General features: G+C 39.4%; 1 protein-coding gene across 1 annotated transcript; it reads left to right on the forward strand.

Moving 5' to 3' along the window:
• The first annotated feature begins 939 nt into the window (after window positions 1–939).
• LOC131538384 (gastrula zinc finger protein XlCGF8.2DB-like) lies at window positions 940–14,394 on the forward strand. Its single transcript, XM_058772247.1, has 3 exons — window positions 940–1,010; window positions 1,445–1,667; window positions 11,900–14,394. The coding sequence occupies exons 2-3, from the start codon at window positions 1,505–1,507 to the stop codon at window positions 12,811–12,813; spliced, it is 1,077 nt and encodes a 358-aa protein (XP_058628230.1). The 5' UTR covers window positions 940–1,010; window positions 1,445–1,504; the 3' UTR covers window positions 12,814–14,394.
• The last annotated feature ends 6,677 nt before the right edge of the window (window positions 14,395–21,071 follow it).

Consider the following 21,071-nt stretch of genomic DNA (forward strand, 5'->3'; position numbering starts at 1 on the left):
TAATTACTATTCGGAGCATTGGGATCACTATAAGAGGGCTTAATGAAATCATTTCTGTGAAAACCTGAAATTTGAGTCATCACAAATTATTTGAACCACTTTAATTTTTTTATTTGAAGTTTTCCACTCATTCAAAATCAATATAATCCTTTACTGTCAACGTGGCCCTTTAATATAATGCACTTTAACAAAACAAAGTTTTTATTTGAATCATTGCTCTTATATTTTCTGTGGAAAAACTGAGATGAAATAAGATTTATACATCACTATTTTAGTTAGTAGATCTTTTTGCCACCACAAACTTAAATTTTAACAACAAATTATTATTGAGTTTGAAATATTCAACAGTTCTTTCCAATCATTTGTAATATGAAGATCAAGATACTGGACTTTATTTAGAATTGAGAATATCACAAATATTTAAATTAATTTAACTTCCTACTGTATTGGAGAGAAAAGAAGTAGCTCGTTGATCTGCAGTCGCGGGTCTTTCATGCGGAGAACTCTGCTCATATTTTCTGCATAATGATGCATTTAAAAGTTAACGACCAAATGGATGTTTATAAAAGTTCACATTGCTGTTGCAGATGAAATATAACACGGATAACAATTAATAAATATTTTTTACCAAGTTAAATGTTGATTATTAGTAACTCAAACCCCCGTTTGTAAACCTCTCTACCTAACCATTGATCGCGCGCATCCGCCACGTTTGTAGTTTTTCTAACGCTTTTTATTCGTGTTTGTAGTTCTGGACCGAATCCTTCGCCAAAGCCACGGATCCACACTTCAAAAATCGACCTGAAATAGTAGACCATCCGGGGACTTTTGGCATACTCTTTTCAACATACCATGCTTTGGGACACACTTATTGCAGTCTCACATACTATGTATAGTATGAACATTGCGACGCAGGGAGTGAGTTTCTATTTCGTCTGAACAGGACTTTTATTTTGGCGTGGCGCTATGACGTCATAAGGCTGCGCTGCGCGATTCTGTTGGATAAAAAGGTTTGGGTTTTTAATCCTTTAAAGTGTATAAACCAATACAAGCCGTTCTTACAGTTTGATAGAGAACCTGCTGTTTGATCGCTGGTAAGAAACGATAGAGAAACCGAGCTTTTTAAAACCAACTCATTGTTGATAAGGACTCGAATTACAGCATCTAAATACAACGAGAACAACAACACAAACATGTAATAACTAATACAAATCTGACAAGATTTCCATGAAAATGTAATCCATTAAATATAATCTACAAATCATCACATACCAAATGTAAATCACCAGTGCATAAATATTAATTGTCGTTATTATTTGCTAGTTTTGAGTGTTTTAGTGTAATCAGGTCATTAACTCTTACTAGTGCGCTGCTGAACTAGAGCTGATTGAGACACACAGAGATTTAGTTTGGGTTTATTTTATTTTATTCTCATCTTAAACAGGATGAAGTGTTCAAAGTCAAACACACAGAGAAACTCCTGCTGAAGCACACTGTTATAAAGATGGAGTTTATTAAAGAGGAGAGAGAAGACCTGAAGATTGAAGATGCTTTCAGAGTCAAACATGAAGATACTGAGACACAACAAACAGAGATGATGTTTATTAAAGAAGAGAGAGAAGACGTGAAGATTGAAGTCAAACATGAAGATACTGAGGAACAAACAGGTTGGTTTCATACTCAGTATCGGTATCGGCTCCGATACGGTCATTTTCTGTGGATTGGGTATCGATCAGACAAGACCGATCCAAATCCGATATTGTGCGTATACTATTCTGTGTTATTGTTGAGCTCCACGAAAGGCACAAAGACATTATAAAGCACCATACAATTTTTGTGCACTGTTTCAAGTGTTCTGAAGCTGTTGCATAGTTTAATCTGAGGTACAGATGAATATTCAAGTCATTCTTCTCTCCGCTGTGTCTGTCTGTCTGTCATCCTCCATTCAGCGTTCAAACTGTGCGTCACGTTTTGTTACTACAGTCAAACTCTCTTCAAGACCGCACAGTAACCGAGGTTTAAAACTGTTAAAAGAAAAGGCTTAATAAAGTAACGCACAGATTTAATATGCTACGCATCAATATATTTTCCCTTTGTACTTTGAACTCGGAGGGCTGCGCAGCCTGCGTGCTGTTACTCCGTGATGCTTCAAGCGCATCATTCTGCGCTCGGCATGTGCATAAGCGCTTTGTGCTGCTCTGTATTGGAGCCTTTCGTATTATAATACTTTTGCGCAATGAAAGATTATTAATAGTCTTTCTTGTTCTGTCCTATCTATCATATGTTGCTGCCTTCAGTATATATTTATATATAAATGTATTTGCTTGTTTTTCATTAATGTATTTTACAACAATATGAAGATCAATGTGTACCATTTGACCAGATTTAGTCCTACACTTATTTGTAAATAAAAATATTTCACTAGGTTTTATCAAATTGTGCACTCATGATTTTTCCAGAGTATCTTTTGCTGCTAAATTATACACTAACCTAGTTTATAATAGTATTTTTGTCATAGATTATGATTATATATTTTTTCATTTGTTTGATTTATATATATTTTCATTAAAATGAAGTTATCTATATGTAGTAGATTGTGATTCACACAAAAGAGTGATGATCAGGTCAACACACAGAAGAATAGAAATTCTGCGCTGGTATCAGATTGGATCGGTATCGGTAGATACTCAAAATTTTCGGGATCAGATCGGTTCTGAAAAAATGGTAACGTTGCATCCCTAGTTCTCAATTCCAGTCCTGGGGAGCACTGAGCTCATCAGCTCGTTAGTTCAGTTCATGGCTCTCTCCCCTAACAAGCTGATGATCTCAATCAGGTGTGTTAAATATGCAGAGCAGGGGGTCCCCAGGACTGGAATTGAGAACCACTGCTCTAAAAGAGATGGGTTAAGGGTTGGTTTCTGAAGTAATGAGGTTATACGAGCCTGTCTAAATGCTGAGGGAAAAACACCAGTGTGAAGGGATGTGTTAGGCTGGCCGCACACTAGAGGAGTTTAAGGCCGATTTTAAGGCCGATTTGCACCCCTGAACAGATTACTTTGCATCATTTGTCGCAGCTTGTCGCAAGCATTTTTATCTGTTCCCAAACGAGACAGAGCATATCCGAATTCAAATCGTAATTATCAAACACGTTTGATATTTACGACTCTTCATTGGGCTGCCTCTGACTTGATAGCCAATGAGAGCGAGCAAGCGTCACCTACCGGATGTTGCGTGCTTCTACAGCTGAAACTTGGCAGCCACAAACATGGCATGAAAGTAGAGAATATCTCCCATATTCTTTTCAATACTTTGTTTTTCACTGTGAAACAGAACGCAAGCCAGGAGAGCCAGCTGACAACGTTGATTGTCCTCTAATTGTTTTTCTTCTCTAGGCACGTTTGATCTCGCGAGTGTCAGTGAGATCTCGTGTCACTGTGAAATCGTTCCTACAATCTTCAAGTGTGTGGTCTCGTGGTCTGGTCCAAAAATCTAGTGTGTTCGTTCAGATGATTATAAGGCTAAAAATCGGTTGAACTGTCTTCATGTCTGTGGTCTCCCATGGTTTTAAAATAGTTTAAGATTTGAAAATCGTGTGCAGCCAGCTTTAATGATTTGAGTGAGTGCAGGTACAACTGAAGGAGAAATGGCTTGAAGGAGATGAGATGGAAAAGGATCAAGTAGTAGGATGATTAGAAAGGATGAGTTTGGAGACTTCTGCCTCATAGAGTGAAGAGAAGGATGTGAATGAGTGTACAGGTGCTGGTCATATAATTAGAATATCATCAAAAAGTTTATTTATTTCACTAATTCTATTCAAAAAGTGAAACTTGTGTATTATATTCATTCATTACACACAGACTGATATTTCAAATGTTTATTTCTTTTCATTTTGATGATTATAACTGACAACTAAGGAAAATCCCAAATTCAGTATCTCAGAAAAATAGAATATTGTGAAAAGGTTCAATATTGAAGACACCTGGTGCCACACTCTAATCAGCTAATTAACTCAAAACACCTGCAAAGGCCTTTAAATGGTCTCTCAGTCTAGTTCTGTAGGCTACACAATCATGGGGAAGACTGCTGACTTGACAGTTGTCCAAAAGACGACCATTGACACGTTGCACAAGGAGGGCAAGACACAAAAGGTCATTGCAAAAGAGGCTGGCTGTTCACAGAGCTCTGTGTCCAAGCACATTAATAGAGAGGCGAAGGGAAGGAAAAGATGTGGTAGAAAAAAGTGTACAAGCAATAGGGATAACTGCACCCTGGAGAGGATTGTGAAACAAAACCCATTCAAAAATATGGGGGAGATTCACAAAGAGTGGACTGCAGCTGGAGTCAGTGCTTCAAGAACCACTACGCACAGACGTATGCAAGACATGGGTTTCAGCTGTCGCATTCCTTGTGTCAAGCCACTCTTGAACAACAGACAGCGTCAGAAGCGTCTCGCCTGGGCTAAAGACAAAAAGGACTGGACTGCTGCTGAGTTTCTCAGATGAAAGTAAATTTTGCATTTCCTTTGGAAATCAGGGTCCCAGAGTCTGGAGGAAGAGAGGAGAGGCACACAATCCACGTTGCTTGAGGTCCAGTGTAAAGTTTCCACAGTCAGTGATGGTTTGGGGTGCCATGTCATCTGCTGGTGTTGGTCCACTGTGTTTTCTGAGGTCCAAGGTCAACGCAGCCGTATACCAGGAAGTTTTAGAGCACTTCATGCTTCCTTCTGCTGACCAACTTTATGGAGATGCAGATTACATTTTCCAACAGGACTTGGCACCTGCACACAGTGCCAAAGCAACCAGTATCTGGTTTAAGGACCATGGTATCCCTGTTCTTAATTGGCCAGCAAACTCGCCTGACCTTAACCCCATAGAAAATCTATGGGGTATTGTGAAGAGGAATATGCAATATGCCAGACCCAACAATGCAGAAGAGCTGAAGGCCACTATCAGAGCAACCTGGGCTCTCATAACACCTGAGCAGTGCCACAGACTGATCGACTCCATGCCACGCCGCATTGCTGCAGTAATTCAGGCAAAAGGAGCCCCAACTAAGTATTGAGTGCTGTACATGCTCATACTTTTCATTTTCATACTTTTCAGTTGGCCAAGATTTCTAAAAATCCTTTCTTTGTATTGGTCTTAAGTAATATTCTAATTTTCTGAGATACTGATTTTGGGATTTTTTTTTTTATAATCATCAAAATTAAAAGAAATAAACATTTGAAATATATCAGTCTGTGTGTAATGAATGAATATAATATACAAGTTTCACTTTTTGAATGGAATTAGTGAAATAAATCAACTTTTTGATGATATTCTAATTATATGACCAGCACCTGTATGTTTGCTGGCAAGATGTGCTTGACAGATTGTGGTGTGGAAAACTGAGAACTGATGGTTTTAATTTTGTTAATGAAGAACGTGGAAAAGTGAAAGTGAAGTGACATGTGGCCAAGTATGTTGGAATACTTGGAATTTGTCCGCTGCATTTAACCCATCCGAGTGCACACACACCCGGAGCAGTGGGCGGTTCGTTGCCTTTCTCAAGGGTCTCACCTCAGTCATGGTATTGATTGGTGGAAGAAAGCGCAGGTCATTCACTCCCACCACCAATTCCTGTCGGACCTGAGACTCGAACCTGCAACCTTCGGGTTACTCTCTATCCATTGGGCCATGACTGCCCCCAGTCGTCAGCTTTTAGAGATGAAAGAGGGGACAAAGGAGGGAGGAAAATGTTTAAAAGAGCATTGCGAGCATTCAGTCAACAAACAAATAAAAATGCCACCAACATTCGAGATATTTTAACATTTATTACATATATTTGCACTGATCAAAATTATAAACGCAACACTTTTGTTTTTGCCCCCATTTTTCATGAGCTGAACTCAAAGATCTAAGACTTTTTCTATGTACACAAAAGGCCTATTTCTCTCAAATATTGTTCACAAATCTGTCTAAATCTGTGTTAGTGAGCACTTCTCCTTTGCCGAGATACTCCATCCACCTCACAGGTGTGGCATATCAAGATGCTGATTAGACAGCATGATTATTGCACAGGTGTGCCTTAGGCTGGCCACAATAAAAGGCCACTCTAAAATGTGCAGTTTTATCACACTGCACAATGCCACAGATGTCGCAAGTTTTGATGAAGCGTGCAACTGGCATGCTGACTGCAGGAATGTCCATCAGAGCTGTTGCCCTTGAATTGAATGTTCATTTCTTTACCATAAGCCGTCTCCAAAGGCGTTTCAGAGAATTTGGCAGCACATCCAACCGGCCTCACAACCGCAGACCACGTGTAACCACACCAGCCCAGGACCTCCACATCCAGCATCTTCACCTCCAAGATCTCTGAGACCAGCCACCCAGACAGCTGCTGCAACAATCTTTGGAGAGGTGTTCTCTTCACGGATGAATCCCGGTTTTCACTGTACAGGGCAGATGGCAGACAGCATGTATGGCGTCGTGTGGGTGAGCGGTTTGCTGATGTCAACGTTGGTGGTGGCGGTGGGGTTATGGTATGGGCAGGTGTATGTTATGGACAACGAATACATAACATACCCCCCCCCCCCAAATACAGTAAAACTGCACATTTTAGAGTGGCCTTTTATTGTGGCCAGCCTAAGGCACACCTGTGCAATAATCATGCTGTCTAATCAGCATCTTGATATGCCACACCTGTGAGGTGGATGGAGTATCTCGGCAAAGGAGAAGTGCTCACTAACACAGATTTAGACAGATTAGTTAGAAATAGGCCTTTTGTGTACATAGAAAAAGTAAAAGTTTTTCTTCACCAAGGAAAGGATTCTGCGATTATCCACTTTAGTTGTCTTCTGTGGTCTTCCAGGCCTTTTGATGTTGTTGAGCTCACCAGTGCTTTCTTCTTAAGAATGTAGCCAACCATTGATCTGGCCACACCTAAGGTTTTTTTCACCTAAATCTCTTATAGATTTATGGGGGGTGATTTTTCAGCTTAATGATGGCCTCCTTCACTTTCATTGAGATGTCCTTGGACTTCATATTGGTAGCACCAGTCAAACAGCTTCGAAATGCCAATTTGTACCTCATATCAACTCCAGATCTTTTATCTGTTTAATTTGTCTTGAAGTAACCAGGGAATGGACAGCACCTGGTCAATTAACCTCTTCTTAGTCAACTGTCCAAATACTATTGAGTATTTGAATGTCATATTTTTTTGGAACCTCTTAAAATAAAGCTAAAAGTGTGCACTTCAATCACATCTTGATTGTTTTTGTCAAATCCATTGTTGTGGTATATAAAGGAAAATGCACAAAAACTCAGTCAGTGTCCGAATACTTCCAAACCTGACTGTTTATTCAAATATCTATATATTAAAAATTAATCTTATAGCATCACATATTTTTTAACTGCACTAAACTTTTTATGTAAATATTAATGTTGCCAATTGATTAAAATTTGTAATTGTGATTAATTGTTTTGTCATTTAATCATGATTAATCGCACTCTTATTGTAATATAATAATGTATTAAAATAAAGAAATGCATGACAAACTGGTTTAAGGAAACATATCGTTCAGGTTTATTTAAATCATGAGCATTTATTTAACAAGTATTCAAGAACAATCTCTAAAATTGTTGAGTGCAAAAGTACCAGGGAGCATTTTACATTGACAGGGACCATATGAACATATGACTTTGTAGCAGACATTACTTTGCATCATTTGTTGGTATCTGCTAGATATGTCTGCAGTTCATAAGTAACTTACTTGTTAACTGTTTGTTAGTGACATTAGTAAGTAAAACAGTAATATCAACTCTTAATTAGTAACATCAATTCAAATGAATGCAGCAATAAGCAGGTCTCTAATAGAAATGAAATTCCATAATGTCTGTGAAGAGACCGAGTGAACAGTCTCTACATTATTGATTGGAGACGATTATTTGAAGCAGTGTGCATCTGTGTAACATTGTAAACCAGTTACACAGTCTACTTTTTTCAACCAGTTGCTCAGGCAGACTAGCTTGTTCACATTTTCCGATGACCTCTTCTACTGCACAATGTAGCCTTCCAAAAAGAAGTCTTTCACATGGCACTGTTGTGGCAGATATAGTGAAGTAACTTTTTGCAATATGGGCCAGCTTACCATGTATTCAGTGCCTTTTGGACATCAGAAAATGTAGCAGTGTTGGAAACACAGTTTGTAAATAACTGTGCAATCATTTTTTGTGGAACTGCCCTTTAACATTTTTACTGTCTGGGGGAAATTTGTCAGAATATCAGACTTGCCTTGTTTTTGATTTGTATAATAAAAACCCTCTTTAAGTCTTTTCTGAACATGTTGACTCCATTCTTCTTTTTAAATCAAGGGACCCGCAGTATATATTTGACCATTCGCAGGATCCCAACTGAAATGTGTGCAGTGCACTTCTGTGGTTTTAATGAGGGGGTATATTTGGGATGCGTGCTAAGGAAAGTTAAGAGTTAACAGTATTAAGGAGAAGAGGTTCAGAGATTACAGGTCTAAATGCTTATATGTACAGTGGGAAAAAAATGGTTTGATCCCCTGCTGATTTTGTACGTTTGCCCACTGACAAAGAAATGATCAGTCTATAATTTTAATGTTAGGTTTATTTGAACATTGAGAGACAGAATAACAACAAAAAAATCCAGAAAAACATTTCAAAAAATGGTCACACTTTATATTAGGTGGCCTTAACTACTATGTACTTACACCAAAAAATAAGTACAATGTACTTATTGTGTTGATATTGTATTTCAAAACACTTTTGCTGCCATTGAGGTGGGATATATTTAAGGTTAGTGACAGGTTTGGTAGTATGGGTAGGTTTAAAGGGGTCATATGATGCTTTTTTTAAAGATCATTATTTTGTGTATTTAGTGTAACAGAATATGTTGACATGCTTTAATGTTCAAAAAACACATTATTTTTCAAATGCTGTACATTATTGTAGGTCATCTATGCCCCGCCTCTCTCAAACGCTTCGTTTTCAACAAAGCCCCTCCTTCCGACAAGTGCAGTCTGCTCTGATTGGCCAACTGACGCAGTGAATTGCGATTGGCCGAACACCACAAGCACGAGTCGGAAATGTAACGCCCCTTTCCATAATTGCGAGCTTTAGCTTGCAAAATAAATGTAAAGACAGTTAATAATGTCCTTAGTTTTACCATCAGTTCAAACCCGAGAGGGGAACAGAGTCGCGTGAGAGACGCAGTGATGATGCTCGTATGCAATGTTCTCTCTAAGCTGCACGTGTCGCCGTGCAGAGAAATAATGTGCCGTGTACACGCAAAAATGATTTGAGAAAGCCATTTGATTGTATTTTAGTAAAAACGAAAGAATTGATCGGGTAAACCGCTATAGAGTTAGAACCAGTGAATGCGGTTTACAGGTTTCAGAGAATGATGTGCGCCAAATGAGTCGCTGTAGAAACCGAATACTTCAATGGTTGCAGACGAAATAGCTCAAATCGAGAGCCAACGCAATGACGTGAAAAAAAACGTCCTGGTGTATTAAAGAAGAGTGGCTTGATTAAGTGCTGGAAATAGCGGATGATGGGCACAGAACGGTAACAACTCTGAGACATCTACAGTCACACACAGGTGATGATTAGATAGTAAATGTTTTCTCAGATAACCTAAAATGTACATCATTTAGTTACATCAAGGGCCAAGTCAAATATACCATGTCTCCCTCTCTCACACACACGCGAGCGACGCGCAAAACATCCCCATTTGAGCAGTCAATAGCAAATACTTCAACTAATAACAAAACATAGTCGCTGATGCAGAAGTCAAAATTACCTCCTCTACTAGGTTCACGAAACTGTTGTCCATAAAATGCATTGTGATAACATCTGGGTTGTGCTGTTCTGTTGTAAATAAATAATCTTAATGATTCCTAAATGCATCTACTTTCGGAAGACCAAATAAAGTGCTTTTGCTTTCGCCTAGAAACACAGCGTCTCCCTGACATGACTGCCTGCATCAACACTACTGCGGTTACTGAAACCACACCTTCTTTCTTTGCTGAACATTTGGGCGGCGTTACGCAAATATTTCCACATCGTGACGTAGACATGTGGAGGCGTGTTTGAATGAGCCATTTTAGCTATCTTTGCGACCAAAGATAGCTTACAATACAGCATGATCATCGCACAGTGTGTTTACTGGTATGATCCACGTTTACTGACCAACCCAATAAAAATGCGACATGAAATCAACGCGACATGGTGCTAAAACATAAAACTGCTTACCTCAAGCTCTTATCCCTTCCTCTTCCGCCGCTTCCTTTTTTCAGAACACATAAAAAAATTCAACTGCTAAAGTGTGATTTATCATACTCATTTGTTTAGCACTAGCTCATACTGATGACGTTTTATTCTTCTATAGTAACGTGCGTCGTATCGTACGAGTCGTCGTACAATCTATACACATGTCGTAGCCAAGTGTATTAAATCTATGTCGTACAGTGTGACATGCAGTGCTCTTATAGGATTGCTAAAATCGTGCAGTGTGTTTTGGGCTTTAAAGTGAGTGCTCCTAATCTCAGTTTGTCACCTTTATAAAAGACACCTGTCCACAGAAGCAATCAATCAATCAGATTCCAAACTCTCCACCATGGCCAAGACCAAAGAGCTGTCCAAGGATGTCAGGGACAAGATTGTAGACCTACACAAGAGTGGAATGGGCTACAAGACCATCGTCAAGCAGCTTGGTGAGAAGGTGACAACAGTTGATGCGATTATTCGCAAATGGAAGAAACACAAAATAACTGTCAATCTCCCTCGGTCTGGGGCTCCATGGAAGATCTCACCTCGTGGAGTTTCAATGATAATGAGAACGGTGAGGAATCAGCCCAGAACTACACGGGAGGATCTTATCAATGATCTCAAGGCAGCTGGGACTATAGTCACCAAGAAAACGACTGGTAACACACTACGCCGTGAAGGACTGAAATCCTGCAGCACTCACAAGGTCCCCCTGCTCAAGAAAGCACATGTACAGCCCGTCTGAAGTTTGCCAATGATTCAGAGGAGAACTGGGTGAAAGTGTTGTGGTCAGATGAGACCAAAATCCAGCTCTTTGGCATCAACTCAGCTCGCCGTGTTTGGAGGAGGAGGAATGCTGCCAGTGACTACAAGAACACCATCCCCACCGTCAAACATGGAGGTGGAAACATTATGCTTTGGGGGTGTTTTTCTGCTAAGGGGACAGGACAACTGCACCGCATCAAAGGGACGATGGACGGGGCCGTGTACCGTCAGGGCCAGGGCATTGAAGCCAGCCAGGGCATTGAAAATGGGTCATGGATGGGTATTCCAGCACGACAATGACCCAAAACACACGGCCAAGGCAACAAAGGAGTGGCTCAAGAAGAAGCACATTAAGGTCCTGGAGTGGCCTAGCCAGTGTCCAGACCTTAATCCCATAGAAAATCTGTGGAGGGAGCTGAAGGTTCAAGTTGCCAAACGTCAGCCTCAAAACCTTAATGACTTGGAGAGGATCTGCAAAGAGGAGTGGGACAGAATCCCTCTTGAGATGTGTGCAAACCTGGTGGCCAACTACAAGAAACGTCTGACCTCTGTGATTGCCAACAAGGGTTTTGCCACCAAGTACAAAGTCGTTTTGCAAAGGGGTCAAATACTTATTTCACTCATTAAAATGCAAATCGATTCATAACTTTTTTGAAATTAGTTTTTCTGGATTTTTTTGTTGCTATTATCTCTCACTGTTCAAATAAACCTACCATTAAAATTATAGACTGATAATTTCTTTGTCAGTGGGCAAACGTACAAAATCAGCAGGGGATCTTTTTTTTCTTTTCTTTTCCACTGTATGATGCTTTGTGACATTAAACTGGTGTTTAACTTGTTTTTGTTTCTTTTTACCCTAGACCTGATGACACTGAAAGAGGAGAGTCAAGAACTAAATGAAATGGAAGAGAAAAACTTTAAGACTGGTAAAGAATCATTTAGTTACTCACAGACTGATAAAACAGAAACTATGAACCTTAATGCCCACATGAGAATTAACACTGGAGAGAAGCCGTTCATATGCTCTCAGTGTGGAAAGAGTTTTAAACGGAACAAAATCCTTACAGGCCACATGAGAATTCATACTAGAGAGAAACCTTACAACTGCAAACCGTGTGGGCAGAGTTTCACTCAAAAACAAGGCTTTGAAGACCACTTGAAAATCCATGCTGGAGAGAAGCTGTTCATATGCTCTCAGTGTGGAAAGACTTTTAGACAGAAAAGAGATCTTAATGCCCACATGATAAATCACATTGGAGAAAAGTCTTACTCCTGCAAACTGTGTGGGAAGACCTTCAGACGAAAAGAAAATCTTAAGAATCACATGAGAGTTCACACTGGAGAGAAGCCATTCATCTGCTCTCAGTGTGGAAAGAGTTTCAGTCAGAAAAGAGATCTTAATGACCACATGACAAATCACACCGGAGAAAAGCCTTACTCCTGCAAACTGTGTGGGAAGAGCTTCAGACGAAAAGAAAATCTTAAGAATCACATGAGAGTTCACACTGGAGAGAAGCCGTTTATCTGCTCTCAGTGTGGAAAGAGTTTCAGTCAGAAAAGAGATCTTAATGCCCACATGACATATCACACTGGAGAAAAGCCTTACTCCTGCAAACTGTGTGGGAAGGGCTTCAGGCGAAAAGAAAATCTTAATAATCACATGAGAGTTCACACTGGAGAGAAGCCGTTTGTCTGCTCTCTGTGTGGAAAGAGTTTTAGTCAGAAAGGAAATCTTAATGTTCACATGACAAATCACACTTTAATCATCACATGAGGATTCACTCAGTAGAGGACTGTTTTATATGTCATCAGTGTGAAAGGAGTTTCACAGACAGGAGTCACCTTGAGAATCATGTAAAAATTCACATCAGGGTGAAGCCTTACATGTGCCATCAATGTGGAATGAATTTAACAAACAGCAAACCTGGAGGATCACATGAGAGTTCACACTGGAGAGAAGCCTTTCACCTGCAAACTGTGTGGAAAGAGCTTCACGGTTAAAGAAAACCTTAAGAGAGTTCACACTGGAGAGAAGCCTTACAAGTGTGTTCAGTGTGATATGACTTTCCCATATCACATAAGCCTGAAACATCATTTGCAAACTCATTCTGGAAATAATTCATCGTTTTCCTTAGTGTGACATGGTTTAGAAAAAGGGGTAATATCAGCAATCATCTGTGCATTCACTCTGAAGAAAGACAGTTTAATTGGGATCAATGCAATAAAATCATCACACTTATACATGCATATGCAAAGTCATGTAAATGTGAGAGCCTGTTTTGTTCTTTGTTAAAGAATATGACAATAGAAAATGTATATCCATTTGAAATAAGCAGCTGAATGTGAGCATCTGATTTCCACCTCATGATCACTTCTTTTATTTGTATTATTGTGTTAGTTATATCCTACATCTCTTTATACTTTACCTTTTGAATCGATGCATCGCGAATGGAGAAATGATTCAGCATCAATTTTGAGATTTTCCGAATACATCGCGATTCCTTCTTGAGTCGATTCTGAGGTTAGTTTTGAACAGCAGATGGCGCTGCATGCTTTAGAAACAGTTACTCTGCTTGTTTCTAAATCCTTGCACACACTTGAACCTAAAATAATCATTCATAAAACTCGAAAAGGTTGAAGTTGTTCACAGTGGGATGTTTACATTAATCTTGCGTCATAAAAGCATTCTGAGCCGACGTGAAATTACATGACTCAGCCGAACGCACAAGTGCTCTTCAGCACTCTTCTTCATGAGCATTTGAATGTGCGGATAAAAACTAGATTAGAGCGCCATCTGCTGTTAAAATCTAAGATCAGAATCGATTCCAGAGAGAATCGCGATGCATTCGGAAGATCTCAGAAGCGTTCCACGAATCGATTCTGCATCGATTTATCATCGCAGCCCTAGTGAGAACGCCTGACCATCTTCTTTGCAATACTTTCATTTTTTTAACAGTTGAGGTAGACGCCCTTTAATTTAAATGATATAGAGGTGTTGCTAAGCTTATTTGCAATGTATTTGTGAGGTGTTTTTGAATGTGCTGTAAAACAAAGAAATTTCTGGGGATAAAACACCAGGACTGCCCCCGAAAGTACTTTCCACAAAAAAAAGAGGCAAGCTCAGAGGATGTTGGTATTGTTTGTGTCAACATATACAGAGGCAAGAAAAAGTTTCTTGGAAGCTTTTGAACTGATTTAATGGCATGTGTTCAATAAAGACACTACATTCACAAAACTGTGTAAAAAGTTTCTACCTTGTTGACCTGGATTACAAATGATTTCTGAGTTTCATGAGATGTTCATGAGTCTCGTTTGTCCTGAACTGTCCACTGTTCTTCAGAAAAATCCTTAAGGTCCTGCACATTTTTTGGTTTTCCAGCATCTGCATATATGAATCCTTTACAACACTGCATGGTTTTGAGATCCATCTTTTCACAATGAGGACAACTAATGGACTAACACATAACTTTTATAAAGAGTAAAAGAGGTTGTAAACTTTTAGATAAGGATAAGAAAATATGTCATATCCGGTTCAGAAAATTTGAGTTATCGTAGCAATTTAACAGATTAAACTGATTGTTTAACAAATAATCCAGCAACCCCTAACATTAATACACTCTAAAGCCTCCTTGACACACACTTATTTCTGAAAGATGATCAGTTGTTTCAATATAATTACTGAAAACAGTTATTTTGATCAGACTTAGAAAGTCAACAAGAGGATAAATGTCATTTAAAATCTTAAAATTAACCGATAAACAGATTTCAGAAGTGGCCATTCAACTGAGACTGTATTACTGTCTGTCACTGAAGCCCAGCAGATTGTGAAAGCTGATTCCAAATCATCAGTTCTCATTCTGCTGGATATACAGCTGGATTCCACTTCGCTGGTTTGAATCCTATCTCACAGGTAGGTCTTTCAGGGTGGCCTGGGGAGGGGAGGTATCCAAAGCACATCAACTGCTCACTGGAGTTCCTCAGGGATCAGTTCTTGGACACCTCCTCCATATACAGGTGCTGGTCATATAATTAGAATATCATCAAAAAGTTGATTTATTTCACTAATTCCATTCAAAAAGTGAAACTTGTATATTATATTCATTCATTACACACAGACTGATATATTTCAAATGTTTATTTATTTTCATTTTGATGATTAGAGCCTTGCAGCTCATGAAAGTCAAAAATCAGTATCTCAAAATATTAGAATATTTACATTTGAGTTTGAATAAATGACCATCCCTACAGTATAAATTCTGGGTATCTCTTGTTCTTTGAAATCACAATAATGGGGAAGACTGCTGACTTGGCAATGATCCAGAAGACGAACATTGACACCCTCCACAAAGTGGGTAAGTCACAGAAGGTCATTACTGAAAGGTGTGGCTGTTTACAGAGTGCTGTATCAAAGCATATTAAATGCAAAGTTGACTGGAAGGAAGAATTTGGGTAGGAAAAGGTGCACAAGCAGCAGGGATGACTGCAAGCTTGAGAATACTGTCAAGCAAAGCCGATTCAAACACTTGTGAGAGCTTCACAAGGAGAGAACTGAAGCTGGAGTCAGTGCATCAAGAGTCACCACACTCAGACGTCTTCAGGAAAAGGGCTACCAAGCCACTTCTGAACTAGAGACAACGTCAGAAGCATCTTAACTGGGCTGTGAAGAAAAAGAACTGGACTGTTGCTCAGTGGTCCAAAGTCCACTTTTCAGATGAAAGTAAATTTTACATTTCATTTGGAAATCAAGGTCCCAGAGTCTGAAGGAAGAGTGGAGAGGCACAGAATCCATGTTGCTTGAAGTCCAGTGTGAAGTTTCCACAGTCAGTGATGATTTGGGCTGCCATGCCAGTATTTTGAGATACTGATTTTTGACTTTCATGAGCTGTAAGCACTAATCATCAAAATTAAAAGAAATAAACATTTTAAATATATCAGTCTGTGTGTAATGAATTAATATAATATACAAGTTTCACTTTTTGAATGGAATTAGTGAAATAAATCAACTTTTTGATGATATTCTAATTATATGACCAGCACCTGTACACTACATCACTGGGACCCATCATACAGGCGCATGGTTTATTTTACCACTGGTATGATAACACACAGCTCTATCTTTCATTTCAACCAAATGATCCAACGGTTGCTGCACGGATCTCAGGCTGCCTGGTGGACATCTCGGCATGGATAAAAGAACCTACAGCTCAACCTGGCAAAGCTCAAGCTTCTCATCTTCTCTGTCACTCCAACTCTACAGCATGATTTCCCCATCCAGCTAGGTCCATCAACAATTACCCCATCAAGTTCAGTCAAAAATCTTGGTAAAATCTTTGATGACCAGCTGACTTTCAAAAACCACTCAATCATGCAGGTTTGCATTGCATAACATCAGAAAGATCAGGCCCTTCCTAATGGAGCATGTTGCACAACTTCTTGAACAGGCCCTTGTCATTTCTAGGCTGGACTACTGCAAAGCTCTTCTGGCTGGACTTCTGTCATGTGCAATCAAATCTCTACAAATAATTCAGAATGCAGCAGCTTGACTGGTTGTCAAGGAACCCAAACAGACCCCTGTCACACCTCTTTTTATCTCCATGCACTGGTTACCAGTTGAAGCTCACATCAAGTTCAAGACATTGATGCTTGCATATAGAAAAGCCAGAGGCTCAGCACCCTCCTACTTCCACTCAATATTAAGACTCTACATCCCCTCCAGAAGTCTGAGATCTACAAGAGAGTGACGCTTCGTAGTACTATCACAGAGAGGTACAAAATCACTTTCCAGGACATTTTTGTTCACCATTCTTGGCTGGTAGAATGATCTTTCCACCCACATCCCAAATCCCTGACAATTTCTCTTTTTAATAAAATTGTATTCTCTTTTAAACATACAAAAACACATAGAAAAACAATCAGTCATATAACAGTAAGTGGTAGACACAACAGCAATAAAAAAAATAAATACACAGATAAGTAAATGAAACCCTACATAAACAAGGGACACAATGTAAAAGCCCAATGATACATTTTAAAATTGGGGAGTGAAAGTCCACCGGCTGTTCTATCTATTTGCATTGTGGAGAGCTTAAGATGAGGAAGTTTACCATTTCAAAAACATTTGGTTACTATGCTCTGTAACCTATCCCAAAAACTGAGACAGGGCAGCATAGAGCTCACAAAGTTAATTCGGAAGAGCACATTCATTTTGATAATGGAGACCCGTAATGTAAAAGAATTTGGGAGTGAATGATTGCTGACTTTGACCAGTTTATCTTATATCTCGAAAACTCACTGACGCTGCCAAAGATAGATAGAATATAAAGTATGGACTGCAGCAGGTTGACTAAATAAAGAAGGACATCATCTGCATACAAAGAAATATGATGGCTGGTCCCACATAGTGTACTTGTCTGTGCATATTGTCTGCGCCAGCGGCTCAAGTGAAAGCGCAAAAAGAAACAGGCTTAGGGGGCATCCTTGTCGGGAACTTCTAGCTATGTAAAACAGTGAGGAACAAGTCCTACCTGTCAGCACCATGGCCATGGGGGTTGCTGGACCTGCATCATACGAATGTAAAAAGCCCCTATAGCCATGACCTTCAGCACAGAACACAGATATGGCCATTCCAGGTGATCAAACGCCTTCATAGCATCTAAGGAAAGGACAGAAGCAGGAACAGGTGAAGAAGAGGTTCCTTGTATTATATGGAGCAACGATTAAAGCCTTGAAGGTACAGAACTCACCTCTTCATGACCAAATTGACGATCTAGAGAACAGGGCTGGGATTCCTTAAACCTTCTTAACGCTATGTCGGTCTTAAGTTATACCTTAAGTTGTACCTTATTGTTAATATGTGTTTCCCGAAACATTCTTAGTTAAGTTGGGTCCTCCGGCACAGTGCAGGAGAAAGTTTTTTTTTTTTTTTTTGGTTCTACCATTTGACTTTTTTGTCCAAGAACTCTCAGGATCCTTAAAGAAATTTTCTTACTGCGTCCAACTTCGGCAGCGATGGTGCGTTGTGTGCGCACTTGCATCTCAACAATCCTGCCACATTCAAAAATAGAAAGCATTTTTTCCTTTGCCATCAGGAGGTCATGACAGTGTGACTGCCTGAAGGACAATGACATGAAAGCCATATGTCTGCACAGATTTTAACTTTTTAAGGCTATGGTCTTAAACTTATGATGAAACAGCCTGTTTGAGTTTAAATGCAGTTTTCAATAAATTGCCTATTCTCTATTTTTTTTGTCTCTTGCTCCTGTTTTTTCTTTTGGCATTTTGAAGCAGTACTTACAACCTAGTTACGATCCACCAGCGCGAAATGTGAATACTTGTAATGTTTCCCCTGGTCTTAAGATTTTGTTCAGGAGTGTATATGGGCATTATATTATGAAATGAAAATAAGGATTTCAACATGTCCTCTCCAAAAAGAAAAAGAAGAATTTCTCAGATGCAGAAATTGAAGTTTTAATATCGGAAGTGCATACAAAACGCAACATTTTATTTTCAAGTGTACATACTGGAGTATCAGTTCCTTAAAAAAAGGAAGCTTGGCAGCACATTACAAATGCTGTTAATGCAGTTTCATCTGTTAATCAAACAGTCCCGGAAGTTAAAGGAAATGTTTCAACATGAAGCTTGACTGCAAAAAACGCATTATTTCATTTTGACAAAATCGTATACAAACAGGAGGAGGACCACAACCATCATCAAGCGTATCTGCATGCAGTGAACGCATCATCAGTATAATTGGTGAACCCTCTGTTGGGTATAATTCCCAATGGTGACAGTGATGAACACCCCTTGCAGGAAAGCACTTCACCACAATCAGATGGTAAGGCTACAGTTTTATTAAATAATTTTGCTCAATTTTAAAGTGTTAAAACTAAGAGAGATAATAAATTTAGAGGAAATGCACTCTTCAGCTGATTTGATCATTTTTATTCTTTGTAAAGACAAATGCCAACTGTGTCCACCCATGAGACCACTGAAACGGCAACCAGACCCGTTCATCCTACAGCACCTGGACCGGTAGTATATTCCGCACCATCCCGCAGTGTTGGCTCTGCACAGACGGTTTTAAGTCAAGAAGTGCTGGATAAGCAAGACAAAATTTGTGAAGCTGTGTTGGCAATAAATAACACATTAAAAGGAAAAAATGCAAGCATCTGAGAAATATGTGACGCAATTAAACATAAAGAATAAAGTTTACAGAAACTATTTTGTGTGCGAGTTTTTAAATCGCATACATACACTCCTAGAAATGTTGAATTAGTTATTGTCGCTTTGCAACTGCAGCCACATGTATGACCATGTTTCGAATAGGCGACCTTGGAGGCTCCATACCAAGCTCAGGTCTAAGTATATCCTCTGGGTCTAGCAGGCCAATGTTGTGTAGAACGCAGCAGGCCAGTATTATTTCGCAAACTTTTTCTGGTCTGTATAATAGTGTACCACCTGATGTGTCCAAACACCGCCAGTGTCCCTTTAAGATTCTGTTTGAGCGTTCAATAACTGACCGAGTTTTTGCAGGATTTATCAAAGGGGTCATAAGCCATGGTGTCAGGGGATAACCACTGTCACCTAAGTGTGAGGGGAGAGGAAAAAATGAAAATAGGCCAACAGTTATTTCTAAAAACAGGGTTTACATACCAATTAGCCATCCGTCTTCAACTGCACCATTGTCCAAACATCTACCAACTGAGCTGCTCCGAAGGATGAAACTATCGTGAGTTCCATCCGGCCAGAGGGCCACTACATTAAGTAGTGCACATTTAGCAACACAAATTAGTTGCACATTGATGGAATGATGGAGTTTTTCCTATTCAGAAATGCAAATGCATCATTTGATGGTGCCTTGATGCGAATGTGTGTTCAGTCAATTGCCCCGATGACGTTTGGCAGGTTTGCAATTGCAAAGAATCTCTGTTTCACCTCCAACTGATGGACCAGGTTATAGGGGAATTTTATATATTGAGGCAGTAGCCATATTAGGCCATCAAGAACATCTGGGATGATGCGACTCATGGATGACTGAGATATCCCTGACCTGTCTGCAATCTCCCGCTGGAATGTTCCTGTTGCCAAAAAAACAAGCACGGACAGCACCTGCAAGTGTGCAGGAATGCTGTGGGATCTTCTGTTTCCCTTCTGAGTTTGGCCTCCAATATATTGCATAAATACAAAAGAAGTGGTCAAGACAAACTCGACAGAGCTACCCCATCAGCCCCGAAATTCAGCTGCTTGCAGCTCTCCATTTTTATGCAATGGGGAGTTTTCTAGAGGTGGCTGGCGATAGATATGTGGTGAGTAAGACCTTGGTGTGGCACTGCGTTCACTCAGTCACGAACATCCTGCTCCGTCATGCCACTGATTATATCTGGATGCCTTCCACTAGGCACGAAGTGATGGAGACGCATCTAGGCTTCCATGCTATTGCCAGTATTCCACAAGTAATAGACCTTGTTGATGGGACATTTATCCCCATCGCCAACCCATCAGCACTCTGTAAGGTTTTATCCTTTATTTATAAATTTTAGCTTTAGGGAATCAAATCGTAGAAATCCTTTGATCGGATTAATTGATATTAATCAAAAATGTATAGATTAATTGATATTAATCAAAACTGTATAATTTATACCTTATTAACGACTCGACCAGCGAGTATTAATACAGTATATTTTAGCAATTCTTCTTATTGTTGATAATAATACAGAATTGATTGGGAAATCTTTGAGCACAGGTAACACGATCTATGGCAAATAATTTAAGATTTGAAAATCACGGCACCAGACTTATTCATTAAAAATGAATCGAGAGTTTATTTACTATTCTAGGGTACAAAACACATACACACACATACACACTTTATGGCAAGATAAAAGCAGTTTGAAGAAAGTTAAGCTATTCTCTTTTCCTGAGAATAAAGACGACCTTGGGACGTCACAAACAGAAGACTCGACTTATGGTTATCTTTTACGATTCATTCAATTCAAACTTCAGAGAATTAGAGATTTGTTTGTTCTACTTGCT

Source organism: Onychostoma macrolepis, chromosome 04 (assembly GCF_012432095.1).
Source record: "Onychostoma macrolepis isolate SWU-2019 chromosome 04, ASM1243209v1, whole genome shotgun sequence".
Taxonomy (NCBI): domain Eukaryota; kingdom Metazoa; phylum Chordata; class Actinopteri; order Cypriniformes; family Cyprinidae; genus Onychostoma; species Onychostoma macrolepis.